This window comes from Mobula birostris, chromosome 5, assembly GCF_030028105.1.
Source record: "Mobula birostris isolate sMobBir1 chromosome 5, sMobBir1.hap1, whole genome shotgun sequence".
Lineage (NCBI taxonomy): Eukaryota > Metazoa > Chordata > Chondrichthyes > Myliobatiformes > Myliobatidae > Mobula > Mobula birostris.
Window position 1 is genome coordinate 82,834,159 of NC_092374.1, and position 25,742 is coordinate 82,859,900.

The 25,742-nt window shown below is 41.2% G+C and overlaps 1 protein-coding gene across 1 annotated transcript in view; it reads left to right on the forward strand.

Annotated features, from left to right (window-relative positions):
• Positions 1-379: 379 nt before the first annotated feature.
• The window catches only part of LOC140197807 (misshapen-like kinase 1), a 352,270-nt gene continuing 326,907 nt past the window's right edge, over positions 380-25,742 (forward strand). The window contains exon 1 of the mRNA XM_072258270.1: positions 380-664. Within this exon, the coding sequence (XP_072114371.1) occupies positions 608-664 (57 nt within the window). The 5' untranslated portion in view covers positions 380-607. The remainder of the gene's footprint in view (positions 665-25,742) is intronic.

The following is a 25,742-nucleotide window of genomic DNA, read 5'->3' on the forward strand; positions in this document are numbered from 1 at the left end:
CCAATGGTAGGCCAGCACCTGGAAACAAACGCATGCGCCTTCGCACTTTGAAGAAACGAAGGGCGGAAGGTAAACAAGAGAGTGCGCGTGCGCGAGGGGAAAAACGTGATTGCACGCATCGGCGTCCCGGCTTTGCGGCAGTGCGCACGCTCAGTTGGTGAGCGTGCGGAGGAGGAGGTGCGCACATGCGCAGTCGATGCCCAGTCCAGCGGCCGCAGTGGAGGCGGGGAGGTGGGAGGAGAAGGAAGAGGAGGGCGGAGCCGGAGCTGGTGTGCGAGCGCGCACGTCGTGAACTCCGCCCGGGGATTCGCGCGCACGCTGGTCGCGTTGCCCCTGGTTACTGAAGGGGGAGGAGGCGGGGCAGAGTCAATCCAACCCATTCATGTCGGGCAGACGCCGGGTGATGGAGGCGGAGGAGAGAACGGAGTGCTGTCTTCTCCTCCCTGACGAATAGGTGTATCGCGCTCCCCCGCTCCTCCACGGGTCGGTAAATCGAGACAACAACAATTCCCGGTCTAAAGTTTTTAAAATTATATTTAAACCCGCTATCACCGGGATCACTCCCCTCCACCTGAAGCGACGCTGAGATTTTTGCGGCTGAGAGAAGATGGCGAGCGAGCCGCCGGCCCGCAGCCTGGACGATATCGACCTCTCTGCCCTACGGGTGAGCTCTGTTCCCTCTCATCCCCCTCCCTTTGCATTGATGCCGTGTGTGTCTATAAATGTCTCTGTTTAAATAGATTTACTGCTTTCCCCCCAAGTGACTGTGTGCGGGGGCCCAGCGCCATTCCCCTGGGGCGAGGCCTTTGCGGGTTGTCCTCTGTTTATTGGGGGGTTGTTTTCACTTCTGTACGCTTGCAATCCACTCTTTTTTTGCTGGGAGTGGGGTTCTCATTCACTGAGGCCCCTAATTGTGTGTAAATGTGTTTTAGTAGGCTCTGCCTTTTTTCTTTAATGTAGGTGCTTGCAAACGCTTAATTAATCCAGTTCCTTATGTTCTACCTTTAAGCAACTTTCTAATAAGCCTGCAGGTAACCAGGGGAATTTATTGCTCCCTGGGGCATAATGACAGTAAATAATCCGAATTTGGATAGTCCCTGTAGGAAAAAAGTAAGCTTAACCACGCGGAATCACTTAAATAGTTTAGATTGCATTTTGTTATTAACACGAAAAAATCTGCAGATATTGGAAATCCAAAGCAGCACACACAAAGTGCTGGAGGAACTCAGCAGATCATGCATCATCTAAGGAAATGAATAGTCAACATTTCGGGCTGAGATGCTCCTTGAGGAGTAATTCTATTTTTATTAGTGTTTTTTGTTTTTCCCCCTACTGCTCTAGAGGGTATTTATCAGTTTAAAAATAGTCTATTGTATTAATATTTCTTAGTTTCCCTAAGAATGTTTACTGGTATTTTATATAATTTACACTCTGGAATGTTCCAAATCCAGCGCTGGATCTCAGTATCGGGTTTATTATCAGAGACGTATGTTGTGAAATTTGTTTTGTGGCAACAGTACAGTGTAAGACATCTGAATCGGATTTAATATTACTGGCATATGTCATGAAATTTGTTGCATTGTAATACATAACTGTAAATTACAGTAAGAATGTTAAATAAGTAGTGCAAAAACAGGGGGGAAAAGGTAGTGAGGAAATGTTCATGGGTTCAATGTCCTTTCAGAAATCGTATGGCAGAGGGGAAGAAGCTGTTCCTAAAACATTGAGTGCGTCTCTTCAGACTCCTGTACCACCTCTCTGATAGTAGCATTGAGAAGGGGGTATGACATGGGTGATGGGAGTTCTTAATGATGGATGCCGCCTTTTTGAGGCATCACCTTTTGTAAGGTGTCTTTGCTGCTGGAGAGGCTAGTGCCCATGATGGAGCTGACTGAGTTCACAACTTTCTGCAGCTTATTTCGATTCTTTGTAGTGGCCCTTCCATACCAGACATTAATGCACCTATCAGGATGCTCTCCATGGTACATCTGTAGAGATTTACATTAAAATTACTATTAGTTACAAAATATAAACAAATGGTGCTGGAAAGGACTAGAGAGACTGTGTGCAAGGAAATCTGATGGCAGGGGGATCAACTGGTTCATTCATTGGACTGCTTACCCCATCTAACTGTTCATATTCCTTAGTTTTCCAAGAAAATTTCTGTCATTGTCCCTCTAGAATGTTCTGACCCAAATCTGTTATTTCAACTGAACGTTTTCCCCATCTGACAGTGGGCCATTGTACTACTTGCCTTTGGAGTTAATTTAAATAATGATTCTCTCTCCAGACTTGGTACATCCTTCACTTCCAAATCTTTTGTCACTGCTATTCTTTTTATTTGTTGCCCCCTCAATTTTTTTTAAAAAGTTGTCATATCCTAAAGCAGAACACACATTTTCTGCAGCTCCATTTGAACAGCCCCCTCCACCACCCTCTTTCTCCAGAAATGGCCTTTGTCTTAGTCACAAATTGCAGCAATTGTACCAGTCGTCAGTGACTGTACCAGTCAACAATGTACCAATCATCAAAGTCATCTTTCATATGTTGAGCAAGCTGAATTTTGGCTAGACTTGTGCTACAATGGTATTGTTAACGAGTCATTTCCTTTTCTATCTCGCAAACACGAGGAAATCTGCAGATGCTGAAATTTCAAGTAACACACATAAAAATTGCTGGTGAACGCTGCAGGCCAGGCAGCATCTATAGGAAGAGGTACAGTCAACGTGATATGTGGATAGACATATCAGAATGGGAATGGGGCATGGAATTAAAATGTGTGGCCACTGGGAGATCCTGCTTTCTCTGGTGGACAGAGTGTAGGTGTTCAGCGAAACGGACTCCCAGTCTGTGTTGGGTCTTGCCAATATATAGAAGGCTGCATCGGGAGCATCGGACACAGTATATCACCCCAGCTGACTCACAGGTGAAGTGTCGCCTCACCTGGAAGGACTGTCTGGAGCCCTGAATGGTGGCCACACATTTTGATTACACGTCCCATTCCCATTCTGACATGTCTATCTATGGTCTCCTCTACTGTCAAGATGAAGCCACACTCAGGTTGGAGGAACAACACCTTGTATTCCGTCTGGGTAGCCTCCAACCTGATGGCATGAACATTTACTTCTCTAATTTCCGTTAATGCCCTTTCTCCCCTTCGTACCGCATCCTTTATTTATTATTATTATTAATTTTTCTCTTGTGCTCGCTCTCTCCTTTTTCTCCCTCTGTCCCTCTCACTATATCCCTTGCTCATCCTCTAGGCTTCCCCCCTCCCCCTTTCTTTCTCCCTAGGCCTCCCGTCCCATGATCCTCTCAAATCCCTTTTGCCAATCAACTTTCTAGCTCTTGGCTCCATCCCTCTTCCCCCCCCCCCCACCCACCTCGTCTTCTCCTATCATTTTGGATCCCCCCCCCCCACTTTCAAATCTCTTACCAGCTCTTCCTTCAGTTAGTCCTGACGAAGGGTCTCGGCCTGAAACGTCGACTGTACCTCTTCCTAGAGATGCTGCCTGGCCTGCTGCGTTCACCAGCAATTTTTATGTGTGTTTCTTTTCTATCTCATTGTTTTTATCTTTGTCCTGCTTCTTAGCACAGTTAATCAAGTTTGCCTATCCGAATCAGATTTCATATCACTGGTCTAAGTTGTGTTCCCCTCTTCCTTTCCTGTTCACTCTCCTCTCTGATTCTTTCTTCTCCAGCCTTTGACCTTTTTCACCCACCTGGCTTCACCTATCACCTTCCAGCTTCCTCTTTCCCTTCCACCCCCATCTTTTATTCTGATATCTTTTCCCCCTCTCAGTCCTGAAGAAGGGTATTGGCCTGAAGCATTTCTGTGGATGCTGCCTGGATTGCTGAGTTCCTCCAGCATTTTGTGTGTGTTGCATTGGATTTTTGTGTTTGCACTTGCTTTCTTTCACTCCCATCATTTCTCCTGCTTCTGTTTTTTTTAAACAATTCTAACCCCAACTTTGTTAACCCAATCCCTACCACAACCTTATCCTAGCTGCTTTTCTCTTTTTCTGTTTTATATCAAATTCATCCAATACCAAGCATGTTACAACCACTGAATACATCAAAATGGAGCGCAGGAATGTAGTATCCATCATCAAGGAATCCCCATCATCCATGGCATGCTCTCTTACTGCTTCCATTGGGAAGGATGTTCAGCCGCCTGAGGACCCACATCATTAGGTTCAGGAACGGTTATTACCCCCTCAACCATCAGGCTCTTGAACCAAAGGGGATAGCTTCACTCATCTCAATTGCAAAACTGTACCACATCTGTGGACTCGCTTTTAAGGACTTTACAGCTCATGTTCTCAATATTTATTTGTTTATTTTTCTTTTCGTATTTGCGCAGTTTAATGTCTTTTACTGTTTTGTGCAATTTTTCATTGATTCTTTTGTGTTTCTTTCTATTTGCTGTGAATGCCCATAAGAAAATGAATCTCCGTATAGTGTATGGTGACATATATATACTCTGATAATTTATATTGAACTTTAAAAATTGATTTGGCACTGCCTTTTCTGTTCAGCCATCACTCTTTGGCTCACTGTCACCATTACATGCCGAGTCATATGACATAGGCGATCATGATTGCTCTTGGCAAATTTTTCTGTAGTAGTGGTTTGTCATTTCCTCCTTTTGGGCAATGTTGTTACAAGATGCATGATCCTAGCCATTGTCAGTGCTCTTCAGAGATTGTCTGCCTGTGATGTGTGCCAAGTGCTCATAGGACCATCCATCACCTGCTCCTATGGCTTCATGTGACCTTGATCTGGGTGTTGGGGGGGAAGTTAAGCAGGTGCTATACATTGCCCAAGGGTGATCTGCAGGCTAGCAGAGGGAAGGAGTGCTTTATTCCTCCTTTGGTCAAGATTTATCTCCACCCTGACACTACAGTGGCTCCATTTAGAACAAAAATCCCCTCCTTGACCTCATCTCACTTTCTCCAGGTAACCTCACTTAATCTTCTAAGGCTTCTGTCACCCCTCCAGATCTAGTCTTACTGCTCCACTATCCCAGTGCCCTAGGCTGTTCAAGCCTCTTTCTGTGATTACCTGGTGTAATCTTTTATCTGCCGTGATATTCCTTCAGGCAGTGCAGCGTCATATTTTGTCAGCGTTGAGTATGTTGGTGCCGTGTAATATCTTTCATGCCTTGCATGGTACAGGAGTGATTCTTATCTGAAGTGTAAATATATTATTGAAAAAAACTTGTACTTTTTAATTTCCTGAACCTCAAGTGTGTTGTAAATGGTACAATCTATTTGTTGTCTGTGCAGACAGGAACTATCTTGTCTTGAGGACCTTTTATTAAAGTATGAAAGCTTTGAAAATAGATTGAGGAAGCTGATAAAAATATCCTTAGACAACAAATTTTTAGGTTTGGATACTATATGAAAAGCATTCAAAATGGGAATAGACATGGAGTCTGCTCTATTCAATAAGATAGCTGGCTGATCCTGGTTTTATTTATTTCCTGTTCAAGGTGTTTTTTTCCCCTGCAAAATATTAAAATATAGCACATTTTAGTTGCTTATGTTCCTTGCATTTAATCTTGCTGAACAATTTTAAAATGGCAGTAAATGGGTAAAATAGGCAAGCTTGTACTTAGAAATGCAAATTTATCCAGTGGATTCTGGTTAATTGGGACACATCGGGATTAGTGCATGTTAGCCCAATTAAGCAGCTTCCCTAATTAGCCGAAGTTTCATGGAAATAATTAAAAAGTACAAAAAGAAGGACAACTAACTGTTTAAATGAAATACAAAACTGATTAGAACATGAACGGTACTACTACCTCAGCGCTGAACACGCAGTTGTCTTGCTTCAGGGACTTGTGCTTTTTTTCTCGTAATCTTTCTTTACTATTTTGTGTGATTTGATCAGCACATTTTGGTGCTGAACTGACTTGAGCTATAGCCTGTGGCCATTGGCAGTACACTGAGGACTCACTTCTGGGGAGTTTGCAGTTAATGTTATTTGTTTATATTTACACAATTTCTTTTTCCTACACTGGGTGTTTGATGGTCTTGTGTGTGGTTTTTCTTTGAACTGCAAGTAGATGAATCTCTAGGTGCTGTATACTGTACATCGATAATATATGTACTTTGAACAGTACTATAAAACTGTAATTCCTAATAGTTATTGATGGAGGAATTCATCCACACTATGTTGCCTTGTTCTTTTGATTGACTTTAGATGAACAAAATCAGTTCAGACACCTAGTGCAGATAACAGAACATAGAAAACCTACAGCACAATACAGGCCCTTTGGCCCACAAAGCTGTGCCGAACATGTCCTTACCTGAGAAATTACCTACGGTTACCCAAAGCCCTCTTTTTCTGAGCTCCAAATACCTGTCCAGGAGTCCCTTAAAAGACCTTATCGTATCTGCCTCCACCACTGTCGCCGGCAGCCCGGCAGAAAACATTAAAACACCCAACATGCAAAAGAAAATGCGCAAGCTGCAAAATTTGAGTGAGAAACACACAATATAAAACATCAAATCACAGAGTCATTGAAACAGTCTCGGAATCATCAGCCTAGTTCAGTTCTGTTCAATTTAGTGCTGACTGCAGGCCGCAGAGCCAGTCCACCCCAATCAAAATCACAAAATAGTAATTAAAAAAGGAGTAACCAGAAACTCTAACATGAACGATAGAGTCCAATTCTGAAGCTGCATTGATTAAATCTTGCCCAAGACCCAAGACTCTGGCAGCATTGAGGGAGACAGAGACCAGCCATGTGCAGGCACCTTCCCCCAGTAGTCGCGAGAGGGGATCTGAATAATAGTATCTGGAATGACTTGCCATAGGAGGTGGTTAAGGGAGGAATACTTTAGAGGCATCATGATAGTTAGATTACGAGAACACTCAGTCCTCTTTTATTGTCATTTAGAAATACATACATGCATTAAGAAGTGATACAATGTTTCTCTGGAGTGATATCACAGAAAACAGAATAAACCAAAGACTAACACTGACAGAACCACATAATTATAACATACAGTTACAGCAGTGCAAAACAATACCATAATTTGATGAAGAACAAACCATGGGCACGGTAAAAAAAAGTCTGAGTCCCCGATAGGTGGCAAAAGGGAGAAACTCCCTGCCATAAACCTCCAGGCACTGTCAACTTGCCGATGTCTTGGAAGCAGCCGACCACAGCCGACACTGAGTCCATCCGTCAGAATATTTCGAGCCTCCAACCAGCCCCTCCGATATAGCCTCCCGAGCGCCTTCGACCTTGCCCCGGCTGCTGAAACAAGCAAAGCCGAGGATTCGGGGCCTTCTGCTCCAGAGATTCCGGTTACCCACAGTAGCAGCGGCAGCGAAGTGGGCATTTCAGAAGTTTTCCAGGTGTTCCTCCGTACTCTCACGTCCGTCTTAATCAAATCAGAATTGTGCACAGTCCCCTACTTGACAGATTACAGATATCATTCACTGCGCGCTGCCGTCACACCGCCATCTTCTCCTTTGAGTAAGCAAGGATATGGAATTAATGCAGACAACTGGGATTAGATATTTTTGGGCCAGTCGAGGGATCTGGTGCTTTGTTGTCTCTGAGATGAATCTGGGAGGCAAGCAGCCGCTAGGCCAAAGAAGCTTAGAGATGTGCATGATCCCATGATCTACAGCATTTCTCACTAATCTTGCTAATTAAAGCGTCGAGGAAGATTGAAACATTGAGGCGAGTGTAGAAGGTGAGTAAGTGTTCATCACTGTCTACCAGCCTCTTGCTTGCTGCTGCCAAAGGAAAGTGTCTGCATGTGATGCTCTCACTCCCTCTCGTTCGTTGCTTCTGAGGAAAGGCCCCTGTGTTCAAATGGTCTTTCTGTCCCTTGATGCTGTCGGAGGATGGTATTGAAGTTCTGGGTATGTCGTTTGTGGATTGGTCTGTCATTCAATTAAACTCTTTTGATTTTCTGTTTTTATATTTTGTTTTCACTCATTTTTTCTTGTTGCTGTTTGCACGATTTGTTTGTTTTTGTGCTTGTGGTGGTTAATGTTCTTATTGCTGTTTGCGCAGTTTTTTATGCACGTGGTGGGGGTGATGTTTTTCTTTGGGTTCCATGTTTTTTTTGTTTACTGGCTGTTTATGAGGAAGATGAATCTGATTTGCATACTGCATACATACTTTGATAATCTTTGATCCTTAATGGTTGGAACAGACAGAATTGGTGGCCGAAGGGTCTGTTTCTATGTTGTATGACTGATTCTTTCCCTAACCAACTTTAGACACTTAAGTGTTTCCCATGAAGCCCATCTCTATCTCTGAATTCACATTTAATCTCAGAACAGTCTTACAAAAAACACGCGAATTGTAGGTTATATGGCACTGTCAACTGCTTTGATGACACAGCAGTGTGTATTCTAGGGCAGCTTCACTATGAATGAAACATCATTCTTTTTATATGACTCAAGGGTATCTCTGGAACTTTTGACTTAAAGGATCAAAGAATGTGCTGGAGATTTGTATTTTCCTATGTATTATGGAATCTCCCCCCTTTTTTTTGCTTTAAGCTCAAGGCTCGAACAGTGACCTGATTTAAGAATGGTTTATCATATGCTGAGTGATAAGGGAATAGCATGCTTTAAAGTAGTAGATTACATTGAAAAACGAGCTACTTAACACTGGCAATGAGTGCAACGCTAACTTTTTTCCAAGAATAAAAAGTTCAAAGTTTTATTTATTATCGGAGTTTGTAGGTACTGTACAGCTCTGAGATTTGTCTTCTCTGGATAGCCATAAGACAAATAAAACCATGGAAGTCAGTTCAAAGAGAAACAACACAAAAAAGAATGGCAACACGATAATCAATCTCAAACCCCCCTCCCCCCGCACAAACACAAGAACATTGACCCTCAAAACCCCCTGCACAAAATGCAACAAGAACATCGACTCCTCCCCCTGCACATAAAATGCGAAAGAATGGGGCAAAACTGAATATAAAACCATAAGACTGGGGAAAAAGTCCATAGTCCAAATCCATCAATGGAGAACAGTGGTAGCATCCTCTGACGTTATCAAAAGAGAGAGAGACACCGCTCGAACAGTGAGCCACAACAGTTTAGGCCACACAGGCTCCTCCTCTGGCAGCAGAGGGATCCCATCAGCAATCAAAAGGCAGGTATTTGGTGCTGAACCCTTGTTCACCTTTCGCATTCGCCTCCCATAGTGGTCCAAGGATTAGAAGCTAAACATTCCTGCACCAAAAGCAAGTTAAGGTGCTCCAAAATCTCAGTAAGCTAACTGTGAAGAGGAGAAAGCATTTCAAATATAGTCCTTCAGTTTTCCAACAATAACTAAATTGCTTTCATTTTCAGTTTGGGCCAAGTAGATCTTCATTAATAAAAGCAATGGGATTGAAGTCTATTGAAAAGGAGGAATAGAAAATTGTAGTGTAGTGCTGTTTGATTATTTTCACTGTCTGTACTCGCCTAGCGTTAAACGAAGACCTGGACTTTGCTGAGAGGAACTTGCCATTCTGATTCCCTTTTGCCTCGCAACTGATTCACATCTTCAGTGTCCAAGTCGCGGGTTGAAATTATCCCGCTATCGGTCAGTGAGATACAGCATCATCAGGGCCTTGGATGATGTAAGCAGACAACGTGGGTGAAGCAGGTGAAGTCCCACACGAAAACTGTTAAGCATTCTTTGACAGATAGCGAAGTTGTATCGTGGCTTTGCCATCCGTCAGTACTTTTCAAATACTTTTGATCGTTTGTGGCCTGACCTGAGATCTGGTCGAATCTGGAGAATACTGCCAGGTTTTTGGACTGCAGTGTAGCAGCAAAATTATGAACCTTTTGTACATTTGCAGAGTTAAATATACCCATAACACCTGCCAGCATTTACCAGTAGAATCAGTCCTTATGGGAAGGCAAGTGGCTGGTGTTTGTGGGACAATCAACATGGATGAGCTGGTTTCACTGGTGGTATGTCTACACTAAGGGTCCATAGCATTAAAAAAGTTTGGAAACCCCTGGTCTGGGGCATCCTGTATGTTTGTTATTTTACAACTTTTATCACTGTTTTTGCAGATAAACATAGCTAAAATTCATACAAATACTTCAGTAGTAGAATAAGTGACAAGCTAATCCATTTGTTGATGATGGTTGAGGATAAATAGTGGCTGGATAATTTAGAGCAAGGGTTCCCAACCTGGGGTCCATAGACCCCTTGCTTAATGGTGTTCGTCCATGCCATAAAAAAAGTTGGAAACCCCTGACTTAGAGGAAGCTTCTGTTTGTCTGAAAATTCTATTATTTAATTTTCCTAAACCATATCAAGTACCTGTGAAAATGGCTTAATCTAAAGGATTGTTTCTCTGAAAATGCAGTTTTTCCTCAGTTGTGGTACAGTAGTGTAGTTGTCAGCCCTACTCTTTATAATACAAAAAATTAGCCCTTCAGCCAGTGCCACAGTAGCGTAACAATTAGTGCAATGATATTACAGCTTGGCGCAGCAGAGTTCGGAGTTGAATTCTCTTTTCTTTTTCAATCTTTTTATTAATTTCGAAATATAGAAACAGAACATAACAATAATACAAATAGTAGGAGATATATTGTTACACTTAAGAAAAGTAATCGTAAAATCAAATAGTGTAAGTTAACAAAGCTCCCAAACATGTAGAACTGACAACGGATAATACAAATCAAAAAAAAACTGAAAAAAAACATGAAAAAGAAAAAAAAAACCAAAAAAAAACCACATCCCCAAAGAAAAACAAAATTAATCAACTAAACTAAAAGACTTGGGCAAACTAACAACTTAAAAATGGAAAAGAAGAAAACGTTAGTGTCGACGACTCCATTCCCCTCCAACAACAGTACAGAGAGATAAAACAAGTTTGGAAATGATCAAATTACATCAAATGAAAATGCTGAATGAATGGCCTCCAAGTTTTTTCAAACTTAATGGAAGGGTCATAAATTGCACTTCTAATTTTCTCCAAATTCAAACACACCATAGTTTGTGAAAACCAATGAAATACCTTAGGAGGGTTAATCGCTTTCCAATTCAACAAAATGGACCTTCTAGCCATTAAAGTAACTTTCTCACTTTTTTAGATATCTACAGATTAGAAATTTTTTAATTACTGTCTCCCCTAATTTGCCACACCCATATCCAATGGACACTTTGGAAAAAATCTTAGATTTAAATCTCTCTCAGAAAAGTGTAGTAGCAATTATATATAATATAATTATGAATTTATGTCCTGATGCTTCTAATAAAATTAAAGCTGACTGGGAAAGAGAACTTGAGATTAATATACCGACTGAAAAATGGGAAAAAATTCTTCAGTTGGTGAATTCATCCTCTGTATGTGCTAAGCATAGGTTGATACAGTTTAAAGTAGTGCACAGGGCTCATATGTCCAAAGATAAACTATCTCGTTATTACTCTTATATTAATCCAATATGTGACAGATGTCATTTCGAGATAGCTTCTTTAACCCACGTGTTTTGGTCATGTCCTTTGTTGGAGAAATATTGGAAAGGTATTTTTGATATTATTTCAACGGTCCTAAATATAGACTTACAACCTCATCCAATTACTGCTATCTTTGGACTACCAATGATAGACTTAAATAATTTAACCTCTTCATCACGAAGGATGATTGCATTTTTTACTTTAACGGAGTTGAATTCTCACCGCTGGCTGTAAGGAGTTTGTACAGTCTCCCCATAGGTTTCCTCTGGGGGTTCTGGTCTCTTTCCACAGTCCAAAACTCTTACCAGTTAGTAGATTAATTGGTCATTGTAAATTGTCCTGTGGTTAGGCACGGATTAAATTGGGGGATCGCTGGCTGGAAGGTCCTACTCCACACTCTATCTCAATTTTTTTTTAAATAGTAAAGTACCTCTTGAACATACCAGTTGTCACCTAGGATTTGAACTCATTTCCTTTGGACACAAAAGTAAATAGCCTTAGGCAACATACTTTAGCAGCATAACCTATCTGCCCGAGAGAGTGATATATAGTAAACAATTTCACTTTGCATCTGGCGTGATCTTTCACTTTGGGTGTGGCAGAGAAAATGTGTGCAAAAATAACCATACTGTGAACATTAGTTGGTTACAACCCTAACAAATGCACTCTACGATTACAGTAAAGTCCAGCTTGTCATTGTACATCTTGTGCTACTGTGTGCATTAGTCTGAGGCATGTTGTAACATGATCTTGGTTAATGTTCTGGGAAACTCACGTTTTAGCTTTGCTTTGTTGGTGCTTGCAGGGTCCCACCTTACTCTGCTCTTTCTGCATAATAAGCACAATTTGTATATTTCCAAATCCTGCTATTTACGGTGAGGGGAGGGGGGCTAAGAAGAGAAAATGAGGAACTTTAGTCATCGATAGTAGGAAAAAAATGTCTACTTGGATCTGTTTTTAACTAAGTGCTGGCAGTGCATTTATAAAAGTAATAGGGTTGGGCAGAGCCACTGTGGATTTAAGAAAGGAAATTGCCTTTGACAAACCTGTTTTGTGCTACTGTAACTTGTAGACTAGATTAAAGCAATTACTGGATATCATATTTGGACTTTATGATAGGCTTCCACAAAAGGTTATTAAAGGCAATTGGAGCTCATGAGATTTGGGGTTGTACTGGTAGCAACAAAGATTGGTTAATGGACAGAAAGTCATGTTTCAATTTGGAAGTAGTATCTACAAGATGCCACAGCGATCATTGCTGTGGCCCTTGCTTTTCAGTGTAGTTAGTAATTTTATTTTTTTTTATTGACATACAGCACAGAATAGGCCCTTTCAGCCTTTCAAGCCACACCACCCAGCAATATGTGATTTTACTCTATCCTAATCATGGGACAATTTACAATGACCAATTAACTTACCAACCATTACATCTTTGGATTGGGAGGGAAGCCAGAGCACCTGGGGGATGCACAAACTCCTAACAGGCAGCAAAGACAAGAATAAAATCTGGATCGCCTATATTGTAAAGCTAGCCACTTGGTATAATGGAACTAAGTTTAATATATCCAAGTTTTCTGATTCAAAGTAAATTTATTATCTAAGCATGTATGCAGTATACAACACTGACATTCATCTTACCACAGGTTTATATACTGCATGCATACTTTGGTAAATGTATTTTGAATCAGAAAACATGGATATGTTAATCTTAGTTCCATTATACGAATTGTTATGTACAACAAAAGCTAGGGCCACATAAATTATGTCAGTAGCCCTAGCTTTTAACTTGGACAATGTATCCAAGTTTTGTGAAGGTAGAATACCCTCCCTCCTTTTATGGGTTGTGAAGAGATGCAGAAAGACTTCAGAAGAATGGGCAAGGAAATTCCCCTGAATTGTTTCCATGGAAATGACTTGGCTCATGCAATGTCATGCAAGAGCAAAAGGTTGGAGTTAGTCATTCTCCACTTATCACCTGGTTTGCTTTTCAAAGTTGTGGCTGACAGCTAATTCACCATTCCACGACTCTGTTAATATTCAATAGTCTATTGATTTTTTTTTCTTATTAACTGAGCTTCAGTTGTCCAAAAGTTAATTTACCTCTGGGTGAAGAAATTGTTTTCTTCAGTCCTGAGTGGACAACCCTTATTTTAGAGACAATGATGCCAGTCCCAGATACCCCAGCTAGGCAAATGTTACACCTGCATTTATTCTGTCAAGCCTGACCAGAATTTTCATTCTTCTAAATAGTTATTTCCCACCCCCTGGCTTTACCTATCACTCTAGCCTCTTCCCTCTTTCTCCCCCCCCCCACCTTTTTATCCTGGCGTCTTCCCCCTTCCTTTCCAGTCCTGATGAAGGGTCTCTGCTTGAAATGTCGACTGTTTATTATTTTCCATAGATGCTGCCTGATCTGCAGTGTGTTTCTTTGGTTATCAGCCTTTGTTATGTGTAGTTTTTCATAAATAAATACAATAGTTTTCCTGTAAATGCCTGCAAGAAAATGAATCTCGAGGTAGTATGTGGTAACTACATGTACTTTAATAATAAATTTGCTTTGATTTTGAAACTGGCAAGAATAGACTGTCAAAATGCTGGCCATTTCTTCCAGTGCTGTGAATAAAGCTGGTGAACTTTCTTCGCCCTCCCTCAATTGATTATTTCCTTGGAGTCCACACCCATGTCCACTATTCCAGGGCAGTCTTGCTAGTGTCCTATATACTTGGAATAAGGCAACATTTTTTTCCCTACTTTCAGTAAGAGCTTTCAGTAAAAGCCAACGTATTATATATGATTCAACCCATTGCTGTTTCCTGCCCTGAAATTTGTTTAATGCTATGGGGATATGAGAGGCTGCAGATGCTGGAATCTGGAGCAATACTGGAGGAATTCAGTTTGCAAGGCAGTGTCTGTGGAGGGAGTTATATAGTTAATGTTTTGGGTCGGGACCTTTCATATAGTTTGGTTACATCACCTGGTCGGGCGGGACCACTGCACATGACCAGAAAAAGCCGCGGCAAGTTGTAAACTCAGCATGGCACGAGCCTCCCCAGGATAGGACATAGCAGAATTAGGCCATTCAGCCCATCGGTCTGCTCTGCCATTCCATCATGTCTGATCCCAGATCCCACTGAACCCCATCCACCTGCCACCACCTCATATCATTTGAGGCTCTGACCATTCAAGAAACTATAAAATTCCATTTTAACTATACCCATGGACTTGGCCTCTACCGCAGTCTGTGACAGAACATTCCACAGGTTCACTACTCTGGCTAAAAAAAAAAATTCCTCTTACCTCTAAAAGGTCGCCCCTCAATTTTGAGGCTGTGCCCTCTAGTTCTGGATACTTCCACCGAAGGAAACATCCTCTCCACATCCACCCTATCTAGTCCTTTCAACATTCAGTAGGTTTCAATGAGATCCCCCTGCATTCTCCTAAATTCCAGTGAGTACAGGCCCAAAGCTGTCAAACTCTCCTCGTGTTAAACCCTTCATTCCCAGAAATATTCTTGTGAACCTCCTTTGGACATTCTCCAGTGACAACACATTCTTTTTGAGATATGGGGCCCAAAACTGTTGACAATACTCCCAAGTGTAGCCTGACCAGTGTCTTATAAAGCTTCAGCATTATCTCCTTACTTTTATATTCTATTCCCCTTAAAATAAATGCCAATATTGCATTTGTCTTCTTTATCACAGACTCAGCCTGTAAATTAACCACGAGGACTCCTCAATCTCTCAGCACCTATGATGTTTGAATCTTCTCCACATTTAGATAATAGTCCAAATATTGTTGCTTTTACCAAAATGCATTATTGTACATTCCCAACACTGTATTCCATCTGCTACTTTTGTGTAAGTCCTGCTGCAAACGCATTGCTTCCTCAGCACTCCCTACCCCTTCACCTATTTTTGCATCATCCGCAAACATTGCCACCAAGCCATCAATTCCATTATCCAAAACAATGTGAAAAGTAGTGGTCCAAATACTGATTCCTGAGGAATCCCAGTAGTCACTGGCAGCCAACCAGAAAAGACCCCCCTTTGTTCTTACTCACTGCCTCCTGCCTGTCAAGTCGTTCCTTTATCTATGCCAGTGTTTTCCTGTAATGCCATATGAACAAGTTAAGAACTTGCTAACAAGGAAGGTTAAGAACTGCATAAAAGCCAAGGAAGTTCAATAACTTGTTAAGCACCCTCATGTGTGGCACCTTATCAAGTGCCTTCTGAAAATCCAAGGAAAATGACATCCATTGCCTTTCCTTTGCCCACCCTGCTTTTTACTTCGAAGAACTCCTAACAGATTTGTCAGGCAAGATTTCCTTTTTCAGAAGCTACGCTGACTTTGACTTATTTTATTATTTATCTCCAAGCACCCCATAACCTCATCTTTAATAATAGACTCCAACACTTTCCCAACCACTGAGGTTAGGCTAACTGGCCTATAACTTCCTTTGTTTTGCCTTCCTCCCTTAAAGAGTGGAGTAACATTTGCAGTCTTCCAGTCCTCTGGGACCATGCCAGAATCAAGTAATTCATGAAAGATCATGACCCATGCATCCGTTATCTCCTCAGCAACCTCTCTCAGGACTCTCTCCAGGTGACTTAAGATGTTTGAGTTTGCCTAACACTTTTTTCCCTTTGTAATAGCAGTGTCACTCACTCCTGCCCCCTGGCATTCACAGATCTCTGGCATGCAGATAGTGTCTTCCACAGTGAAGCTGATGCAAAGTACCCATTAAGTTCACCTGCCATTTTGTTGTCTCTCCCCCGACTCCCCAATTACTACCTCTCCAGCATCATTTTCCAGTGGTCCAGTACCAACCAGAAGGGATGCAACTTTGGATCTCTTGTTAGGAAACGAGTTAGGACAAGTGACGGAAGTCTGTGTAGGGGAGCACTTTGGTTCCAGTGATCATAACACCATTAGTTTCAACTTGATCAAGGACAAGGATAGATCTGGTCCTAGGGTTGAGGTTCTGAACTGGAAGAAGGCCAAATTTGAAGAAATGAGAAAGGATCTAAAAAGCGTGGATTGGGACAGGTTGTTCTCTGGCAAAGGTGTGATCGGTAGGTGGGAAGCCTTCAAAGGAGAAATTTTGAGAGTGCAGAGTTTGCATGTTCCTGTCAGGATTAAAGGCAAAGTGAATAGGAACAAGGAACCTTGGTTCTCAAGGGATATTGCAACTCTGATAAAGAAGAAGAGGGAGTTGTATGACATGTATAGGCAACAGGGAGTAAATAAGGTGCTTGAGGAGTATAAGAAGTGCAAGAAAATACTTAGGAAAGAAATCAGGAGGGATAAAAGAAGACATGAGGTTGCCTTGGCAGTCAAAGTGAAGGATAATCCAAAGAGCTTTTACAGGTATATTAAGAGCAAAAGGATTGTAAGGGATAAAATTGGTCCTCTTGAAGATCAGAGTGGTCGGCTATGTGCGGAACCAAAGGAAATGGGGGAGATCTTAAATAGGTTTTTTGCGTCTGTATTTACTAAGGAAAGTGGCATGAAGTCTAAGGAGTTAAGGGAAACAAGTAGTGAGATCATGGAAAATGTACAGATTGAAAAGGAGGAGGTGCTTGCTGTCTTGAGGAAAATTAAAGTGGATAAATCCCCAGGACCCGACAGGGTGTTCCCTCGGACCTTGAAGGAGACTAGTGTTGAAATTGCAGGGGCCCTGGCAGAAATATTTAAAACGTCGCTGTCTACGGGTGAGGTGCCGGAGGATTGGAGAGTGGCTCATGTTGTTCCGTTGTTTAAAAAAGGATCGAAAAGTAATCCGGGAAATTATAGGCTGGTAAATTTAACGTCGGTAGTAGGTAAGTTATTGGAGGGAGTACTAAGAGACAGAATCTACAAGTATTTGGTAGACAGGGACTTATTAGGGAGAGTCAACATGGCTTTGTGTGTGGCAGGTCATGTTTGACCAATCTATTGGAGTTTTTTGAGGAGGTTACCAGGAAAGTGGATGAAGGGAAGGCAGTGGATATTGTCTACATGGACTTCAGTAAGGCCTTTGACAAGGTCCCGCATGGGAGGTTAGTTAGGAAAATTCAGTCGCTAGGTACATGGAGAGGTGGTAAATTGGATTAGACATTGGCTCATTGTAGAAGCCAAAGAGCGGTAGTAGAGAATTGCTTCTCCGAGTGGAGGCCTGTGACTAGTGGTGTGCCACAAGGATCAGTGCTGGGTCCATTGTTATTTGTCATCTATATCAATGATCTGGATGATAATGTGGTAAATTGGATCAGCAAATTTGCTGATGATACAAAGATTGGAGGTGTAGTAGACAGTGAAGAAGGTTTTCAGAGCCTGCAGAGGGACTTGGACCAGCTGGAAAAATGGGCTGAAAAATGGCAGATGGAGTTTAATACAGACGTATTGCACGTTGGAAGGACAAACCAAGGTAGAACATAGGGGGTTAATGGTAATGCAGGAGTGCAGTAGAACAGAGGGATCTGGGAATACAGGTACAAATTTCCCTAAAAGTGGCGTCACAGGTAGATAGGGTCGTAAAGAGAGCTTTTGGTACATTGGCCTTTATTAATCAAAGTATTGAGTATAAGAGCTGGAATGTTATGATGAGGTTGTATAAGGCATTGGTGAGGCCGAATCTGGAGTATTGTGTTCAGTTTTGGTCACCAAATTACAGGAAGGATATAAATAAGGTTGAAAGAGTGCAGAGAAGGTTTACAAGGATGTTGCCGGGACTTGAGAAACTCAATTACAGAGAAAGGTTGAATAGGTTAGGACTTTATTCCCTGGAGCGTAGAAGAATGAGGGGAGATTTGATAGAGGTATATACAATTATGATGGGTATAGATAGAGTGAATGCGAGCAGGCTTTTTCCACTGAGGCAAGGGGAGAAAAAAACCAGAGGACATGGGTTAAGGGTGAGGGGGCGAAAAGTTTAAAGGGAATATTAGGGGGGGCTTCTTCACACAGAGAGTGGTGGGAGTATGGAATGAGCTGCCAGACGAGGTGGTAAATGCGGGTTCCTTTGTAACATTTAAGAATAAATTGGACAGATACATGGATGGGAGGTGTATGGAGGGATATGGTCCGTGTGCAGGTCAGTGGGACTAGGCAGAAAATGGTTCGGCACAGCCAAGAAGGGCCAAAAAGCCTGTTTCTGTGCTGTAGTTTTTCTATGGTTTCTAACTCTGACCTCCCTTTTACTTTTTATATAACTGAAAATAAAGTTTAGTATCCTGCTTTTCATTATTGGCTAGTTTGCCCTCATATTTCATCTTTTCGCTTTTTATCACTTTTTTAGTTGCCTTTTGTTGATGTTAAAAGCTTCCCACTCACCTTTGCTACCTTATATGCCCCGTCCTTGGCTTTTATGCAGTTCTCAACTTTCCTTGGCAGCCTTGGTTGCCTCGCTCTTCCATTTGAGAACACATGGGACATATCTCTCCTGCGCCTTGTAAACTATTCCCAGAAACTTCAGCCATCTCTGCTCTGTCATCATCCTCACCAGTATCCTCCTCCAATCCACCTGGGCAAGCTCCTCTCTCATGCCTCTGTAATTCCCTTTATTCCATTGCAATACTGATACATGTGACTTGTGTTTCTCCCTCTCAAACTGCAGTATGCATTTGGTCATATTATAATCACTGCCTCCTAAGGATTCCTTTACATTAAGGGCACTTCATGTATCTAGGGCATTTTCAAAAGATGATGCCTCAAAAAAGCAGTACCCATTATTAAAGACCCCATCACCAATGACATATCATCTTCTCATTGCTACAAGAAGGTGGTTACAGGAGCCTGAAGACACTCTCAATGTTTCTGAAATAGCTCCTCCATCAAATTTCTGAATGGGCATTGAGCCCATGAATACTACCTCAATATTTTTTCCCTTTTGTCTCTTTTTACACTAATTTAATTGTTTATGCATATTTGTTGTAAGTTACAGTATTATGTATTGCACTGTAGTGCTATTACAAAACAAATTTCACGAAATATGCCAATGATATTAAGCCCGAATTTGATTCTGATGGAAGAAGTGTATACAAAATGCTATTTCTGTTCAAGTTGGCCTTCATGGTGGTGACTGACTCTGGCATTCCAGTCTGTTGGCTGTGTTGTGATAAAGGCTGCAATTGTAAACAAGGTTCTGCAGATGCTGGAAATTCAGAGCAACATGCACAAAATGCTGAAGGGACTCAGCAGGTCAGGCAGCATCTATGGAAGTGAATAAACAGTTGATGTTTCCGGCCAAGACCAAGCATTTTGACTGTAATTGTATATGGAACCATCTTAATTGAAAACTTAACACGGTGCTGGTAAGGATGGCACTAGAAGAAGGTTGAAGACCTTTTACACAGTATACACTTGGACACTAGATTATTCATTCATTCATATTTGTCCTGCCTTTTAATGTGCAGGATGTAACTGAGCAATTTCTTATTTTGTTAGTTAGATGCCATTGTTGAAGGTATACTGCAGCTTGGTTAGAATTGAAATCTGGCTCTGGATCTCAGATCTTCAGGTCTACTGCAGAGATATTGGGCCCTACAGCCTTTGTGTTAAATTTGAAAGTATGGAATAGGCTAAAGACCAACCATCAAGTAGATTGTATACTGAGACTTACTGCCTCAAGTCCAAGAATATTCTGGTTTTGCCTTTTTGCATTTACTTCAGCTACTGGTATAATTGAAAATAAAAATTTTTGCTTTATTGTCTACCATCATGCCTAAGTGGATGTAGCCGAACTGCAGAGCTTTGATCTAATCAGAATCAGGTTTAATATGACCGACATATATCATGAAATCTGTTGTCTTTGTGCAGCAGTACAATGTAATTCTTAATAGAAAAAATAAACTGAATTATAGTTCTATTCAAAAGGTTCAAAGGAACATTTAAACAAGCCTGATGCATTTTGGAAACAAGTCCTGTGGATTGATGAAGTTAAAATAGAACTTTTTGGCCGCATTGAGCAAAGGTATGTTTGGAGAAAAAAGGGTGCAGAATTTCATGAAAAGAACACCTCTCCAACTGTTAAGCACGGGGGTGGATCGATCATGCTTTGGGCTTGTGTTGTAGCCAGTGGCACGGGGAACATTTCCTGGTAGAGGGAAGAATAAATTCAATTAAATACCAGCAAATTCTGGAAGCAAACATCACACCATCTGTAAAAAAGCTGAAGATGAAAAGAGAATGGCTTCTACAACAGGATAATGAACCTGAACACACCTCAAAATCCACAATGGACTACCTCAAGAGGCGCAAGCTGAAGGTTTTGCCATGGCCCTCACAGTCCCCTGACCTAAACATCATTGATAATCTGTGGATAGACCTCAAAAGAGCAGTGTATGCAAGACAGCCCAAGAATCTCACAGCCAAGGAAGAATGGGTGAAATCTCCCAAACAAGAATTGATAGACTCTTAGCTGGCTACATAAAGCATTTACAAGCTGCGATACTTGCAATGCAGGGTGCCCAAACTTTTGCTTCGGGCCCTTTTCCTTTCCTGTTATTTTGAAACTGTAAAAGATGGAAATAAAAAGTTTTCTTGCTTAAATTATTAAAGAAATGTGTCATCTTTAACTTTATGCCTTTTGGAAATCAGTTCATCTTTTACTTAGCCATTCACAGTAACAGAAATTTTGACCAGGAGTGCCCAAACTTTTGCATGCCACTGTGTGTGTGTGTGTGTGTGTGTGTGTGTGTGTGTATTTATATATTAAATAGTCAAATTAAGTAAGCGTTGCAAAAATAGAAATTAAGTAGTGGGGTAGTGTCTCAATGTCCATTCAGAAATCAGATGGCAGAGGGAAAGAAGCTCCTCCAGCATCATTGAGTGTGTTCTTTCAGGCTCCTGTACCTCCTGATAGTCTGTGTTCAAAGATCCCTTAATTTCTTCAGTTCACAATCCCTGATAATAAAATGACCCAAGTTATAAAAACAGTGATAAATATTCCAGCCCATGAGATTTCACCGGGTATTTAGAATTAAGCATGCTTGAGAAGTATTATTGCAAAGCAGTTGTGATGCTCTGAGTACCTGTTTCTCCTTTCATTGCCAATATCAGATTAGACACTGGGTATAGGGTGGTTAGAAGTTGTCAATTGTACTATGCACCACTGTATGCATGCCCCCAATCTCCATAGGTTACCACTGTAATAACAATGACTTGTTCTCAGACTTGCAGCATGCTGCTGAACTACCAGTAGTTTTAACTCTGGTCCATATTCACTTGGCACTGAATCGAGTTGAAGAAGTCATGAACTTGGCCTCCACCGCAATGTTTGCTACAGTGTGCTAACTTAGTGCCCATTTTGTACTTCAGATATTTTGTCTGTTAGCTGGTTAGAAATACTGCTTCAGGCTAGAATTGTTTTCTTTGTCTCTTTGCAAAGTACAATTTAGATGATTAAAATCCATTTATCCCAGGATCATTGAATATGTCAGATAGAGGAAACTTTTGAGCCATTAATGATAAGCCCTCATTCAGAAGTGGTAAAGTCTGTTCAGACCCAAGGCTCATTGATCTTCAGTTCATTATGTGCCATGTTTTATGACATGGGAGATCATGATCTTTGACCACAATTGTTCCAGGCACATTTTTCTACAGAAGTGCTTTGCGATTGGTTTCTTTTGGGCAGTGTCTTTACAAGATGGGTGATACCTCCCCCCTGCCCTCCCCAGCCATTGTCATAGAGATTGTCTAAAATGATCTCTTGAGATGTTCATGCACAGTTTACAGAGTGTTTGCAATAAACAAATATCATCCAATGAAGGCAGTTCTATTGGTAAAAACACCTTGTTAATGAGAGGGGTCAGAGGAGAATGGCCAGACTGGTTTAAGCTAACAGGAAGACAACAGTAACTCAAATACCAACAAGTTATAATAGTGGTATGCAAAAGGGCATCTCTGAGCACACAGCACATCAAACCTTGAAGTGGATGGACTCTTGTATGAAGTGGGTGATCATAGTCTTTCCATTAACATGTTTGTTTTGGCAAATTTTTCGACAGAAGTCGTTTGCCATTGCTGCCTTCTGGGCAGTGTCTTTATAAAACAGGTGACCCCAGCCATTTTCAATACTCTTCAGGGATTGTCTGCCGACACCTTGCCTAAGGGTGACCTGCAGGCTAGCCGAGGCACGCCTTACACTTCCTTTGGTAGAGACGAATATATAATCTCACTGCCTCCCCCAAACGTGAACAAACAACCTTTGAATGCTATTCCTTGCATATTCTCTGTAAGACTAGGTGTTGGTTATGAAAACGTTTTCTTCCCTTCAGTTTTGAATGACATAAATAATGACTCATTCATCTGTGAGATTTATAAGCATGAGAAATTTAAGAAACGAAGGGACGTGTAAGATCCATATTCACTCGCACTGCTCACGGCAAGTCAGCTGTGCTCTGAAATGTTCTCTTTCTATGTACAGTATGTTCACAATCTGCTTTTTTTTCTTTGCATCGTAATCTCTTGGATGCAGATTTCGTTCTCTAATGTGTTATTTTTTAGCTGCTCTGTTTTTAAATCCTCTTGTAGCAGTGTATTTTGTAGACTAAACTTATGGGTGAATCCTGCTCTTTATTGTAACAACTCCAATTTCCATGTATGCCTTTTGAATAAAGGGATGGATTATATCAAATATGGTCATAGAGCTGGAAATGTTTTCAGGGAAACCTCACATACTCTGATAATTGCAGCCGGATGTGTTTCAGCATTTGTACTGTTAGACTTTATAACATGGATACAAAATTCAAAGAACATTTATTGTCAAATTACACTGGTGCTGGAAAGTTTCTGAACCCTTTAGGATTTTTGTTATTTCTGCATAAATATGACCTAAATTGTGATCAGATCTTCACTTACAGGTTTCCCCTGTCATCCGAAGGTAGAGCGTTCCTATGAAACGGTTCATAAGCCGGAATGTCGTAAAGCGAAGAAGCAATTACCATTAATTTATATAGGAAAAATTTGTGAGCGTTCGCAGACCTAAAAATAACCTACCAAATCATGCCAAGTAACACATAAAACCTAAAATAACAGTAACATATAGTAAAAGCAGGAATGATATGATGAATACACAGCCTATATAAAGTAGAAATACTTTTCCACAATCATTGCCGCACTGTTCTCCATAGCGAAAATCTCATGCAAGCGCCGTTGGCAAAAACACGGCAAAAACGCTCTCTCCAGTAACCTTTAAGCTATGCTGCCAAATCATACCAAATGACACATAAAAATACACAGCCGATATAAAGTAGAAATCATGTATGTACAGTGTAGTATCACTTACCGGAATTGGGACAGCGCCGAGCACACTGATGATGGTGTGTTAGGCTGAGTCGTCGGAGGTTGGGGTGGTGCAGTGGCCCCCACCCTCCGGGCAGCGAACAGATACCGATCCGCGAAGAATGCAGGGGTACAGCAGCAGCCAGGACGCACCCAGCAGATCTTTAAGAAAAAAGCCGAAATAAACAAGCTAATTAATTAGGTGCCACCCAGCACGTAAATGTCGAGGCCAGATCAGAGGCGACGCAATCGGCAATCTAATGTAGGTCTAAGGTAACTAATGTAGGTCTTTTCGTAACAGTGAGGTTTTGTAAAGCGAACATTCAAAAAGCGGGGGGACACCTGTAAGTCCTAAAACTAGATAGAGATCCGAATTAAATAAATAACACAAAAACATTATATTTGTTCATTTATTTTTAGAGAAAACTGATCCAGTATTTCATGCATTTGTTGAAAAAAAAAGTCTGTGAACGAACCCTTGTACTCAGTAACCCTTGACTCCTGTGTACAACAATAACTTCAAACAAATGGTTCTGGTAACTGCACATTAGCTTTAGACCATTCCTCCATACAAAACTGTTCATCAATATTTCTGGGTTACCTAGCATGAACAGCCCTCTTCAGGTCATGCCACAGCATCTCAATTGGGTTAAGGTCTGGACTCAAATTTTCTTCTTTTTAAACTATTCTGTTGTTGATGTACTCTTGTGTTGTGTTTCAGATCATTGTCTTGTTGCATCATCCAACTTCTATTAAGCATCAGGTGAAAGACTTTCTCCTGTAAAATGTCTAGATACAATTTTGAATTCATTGTTCTCTCAATGATTGCAAACTGTCCAGGCCCTGAGACAGCAAAGCAGCTGCAAACCGTGATGCTCCTTCTACTGTGCTTCACAGTTAGGATGAGGTTTTGATGGTAGTGTGCAGTGTCCCTTTTCCTCCAAACCTAGCAATATGCATTTCTGTCTCATCTGTCCACAGAATATTGTCCCAGAAGTGTTGTGCAGCATCCAGGTTGCAAACTTGAGACATGCAGCAATGTTTTTTTCTGGGAGAGCAGTGGTTTCCTCTGTAATATCCTTCCATGAGCACCATTTTTGTTCAGTGTTTTTCTTATTGTGGACACATGAACACAGACTAGCAAGTTCTAGAGATTTCTGCAGGTCTTTTGCTGTTACCCTTGGGTTCTTTCTGCAATCATTGATTGGAATACCTGACTCCAAAGAGTTTTTGTAGAAGGCATTCGCCCAGAGGTTCACATACTTTTTTGAGTATAGACTGTGATTGTTTAAATGGTGTACTCAGCATTGGTGAGTAGTATGCACTTTTACCAAAAAAGTTCAACTTCTGTCTCATCTGTTGACAGAATATTGTCCTAGAAGTGTTGTGGTACATCCAAGTGGTGTTTGCAAACTTGAGACTTGCAACAATGTTTTTTTTGGAGAGCAGTGGTTTCCTTCATGGTGCCCTTCCATGAGCACCATTCTCGTTCAGTGCTTTTCTTCTAGTGGATATATGGAGCTTTAGAGATTTCTGCAGGTCTTTTGCTGTTGCCCTTGGGCCCTTTTTCACTTTCTTCAGCACTGTATGTTGTGCTCTTGGTGTAATCTTTGCAGGATGCCCACTCCTAGGGAGAGTAGCAACAGTACTCCATTTGTAGATAATTTCTCCTACTGTGGGCTGATGAACACTCAGGACTTTAGAAATGCTTTTGTAGCCTTTTCCAGCTTCATGCATCTCTACAATTCTTCTAAGGTCCTCTAAAAGTTCTTTTGATTGAAGCATGGTACACATAAAGAGATCTTTCTTCAGAAGCACAGGCTCTGTCAGTAACTTGACTTTGTGTGAATAATTTATAGGGCAGGGCACTGCTACAACCCACACCTCTAATCTCAACTCATTGATTGGAACATCTGATTCCAAATAGATTTTGTAGAAGACACTACCCCATAGGTTCACATACTCTTTTGAACCTAGATTGATGGCTTAAATGGTGTACTCAATGACGAGAAGTACAACTGTTTGTGTGTTA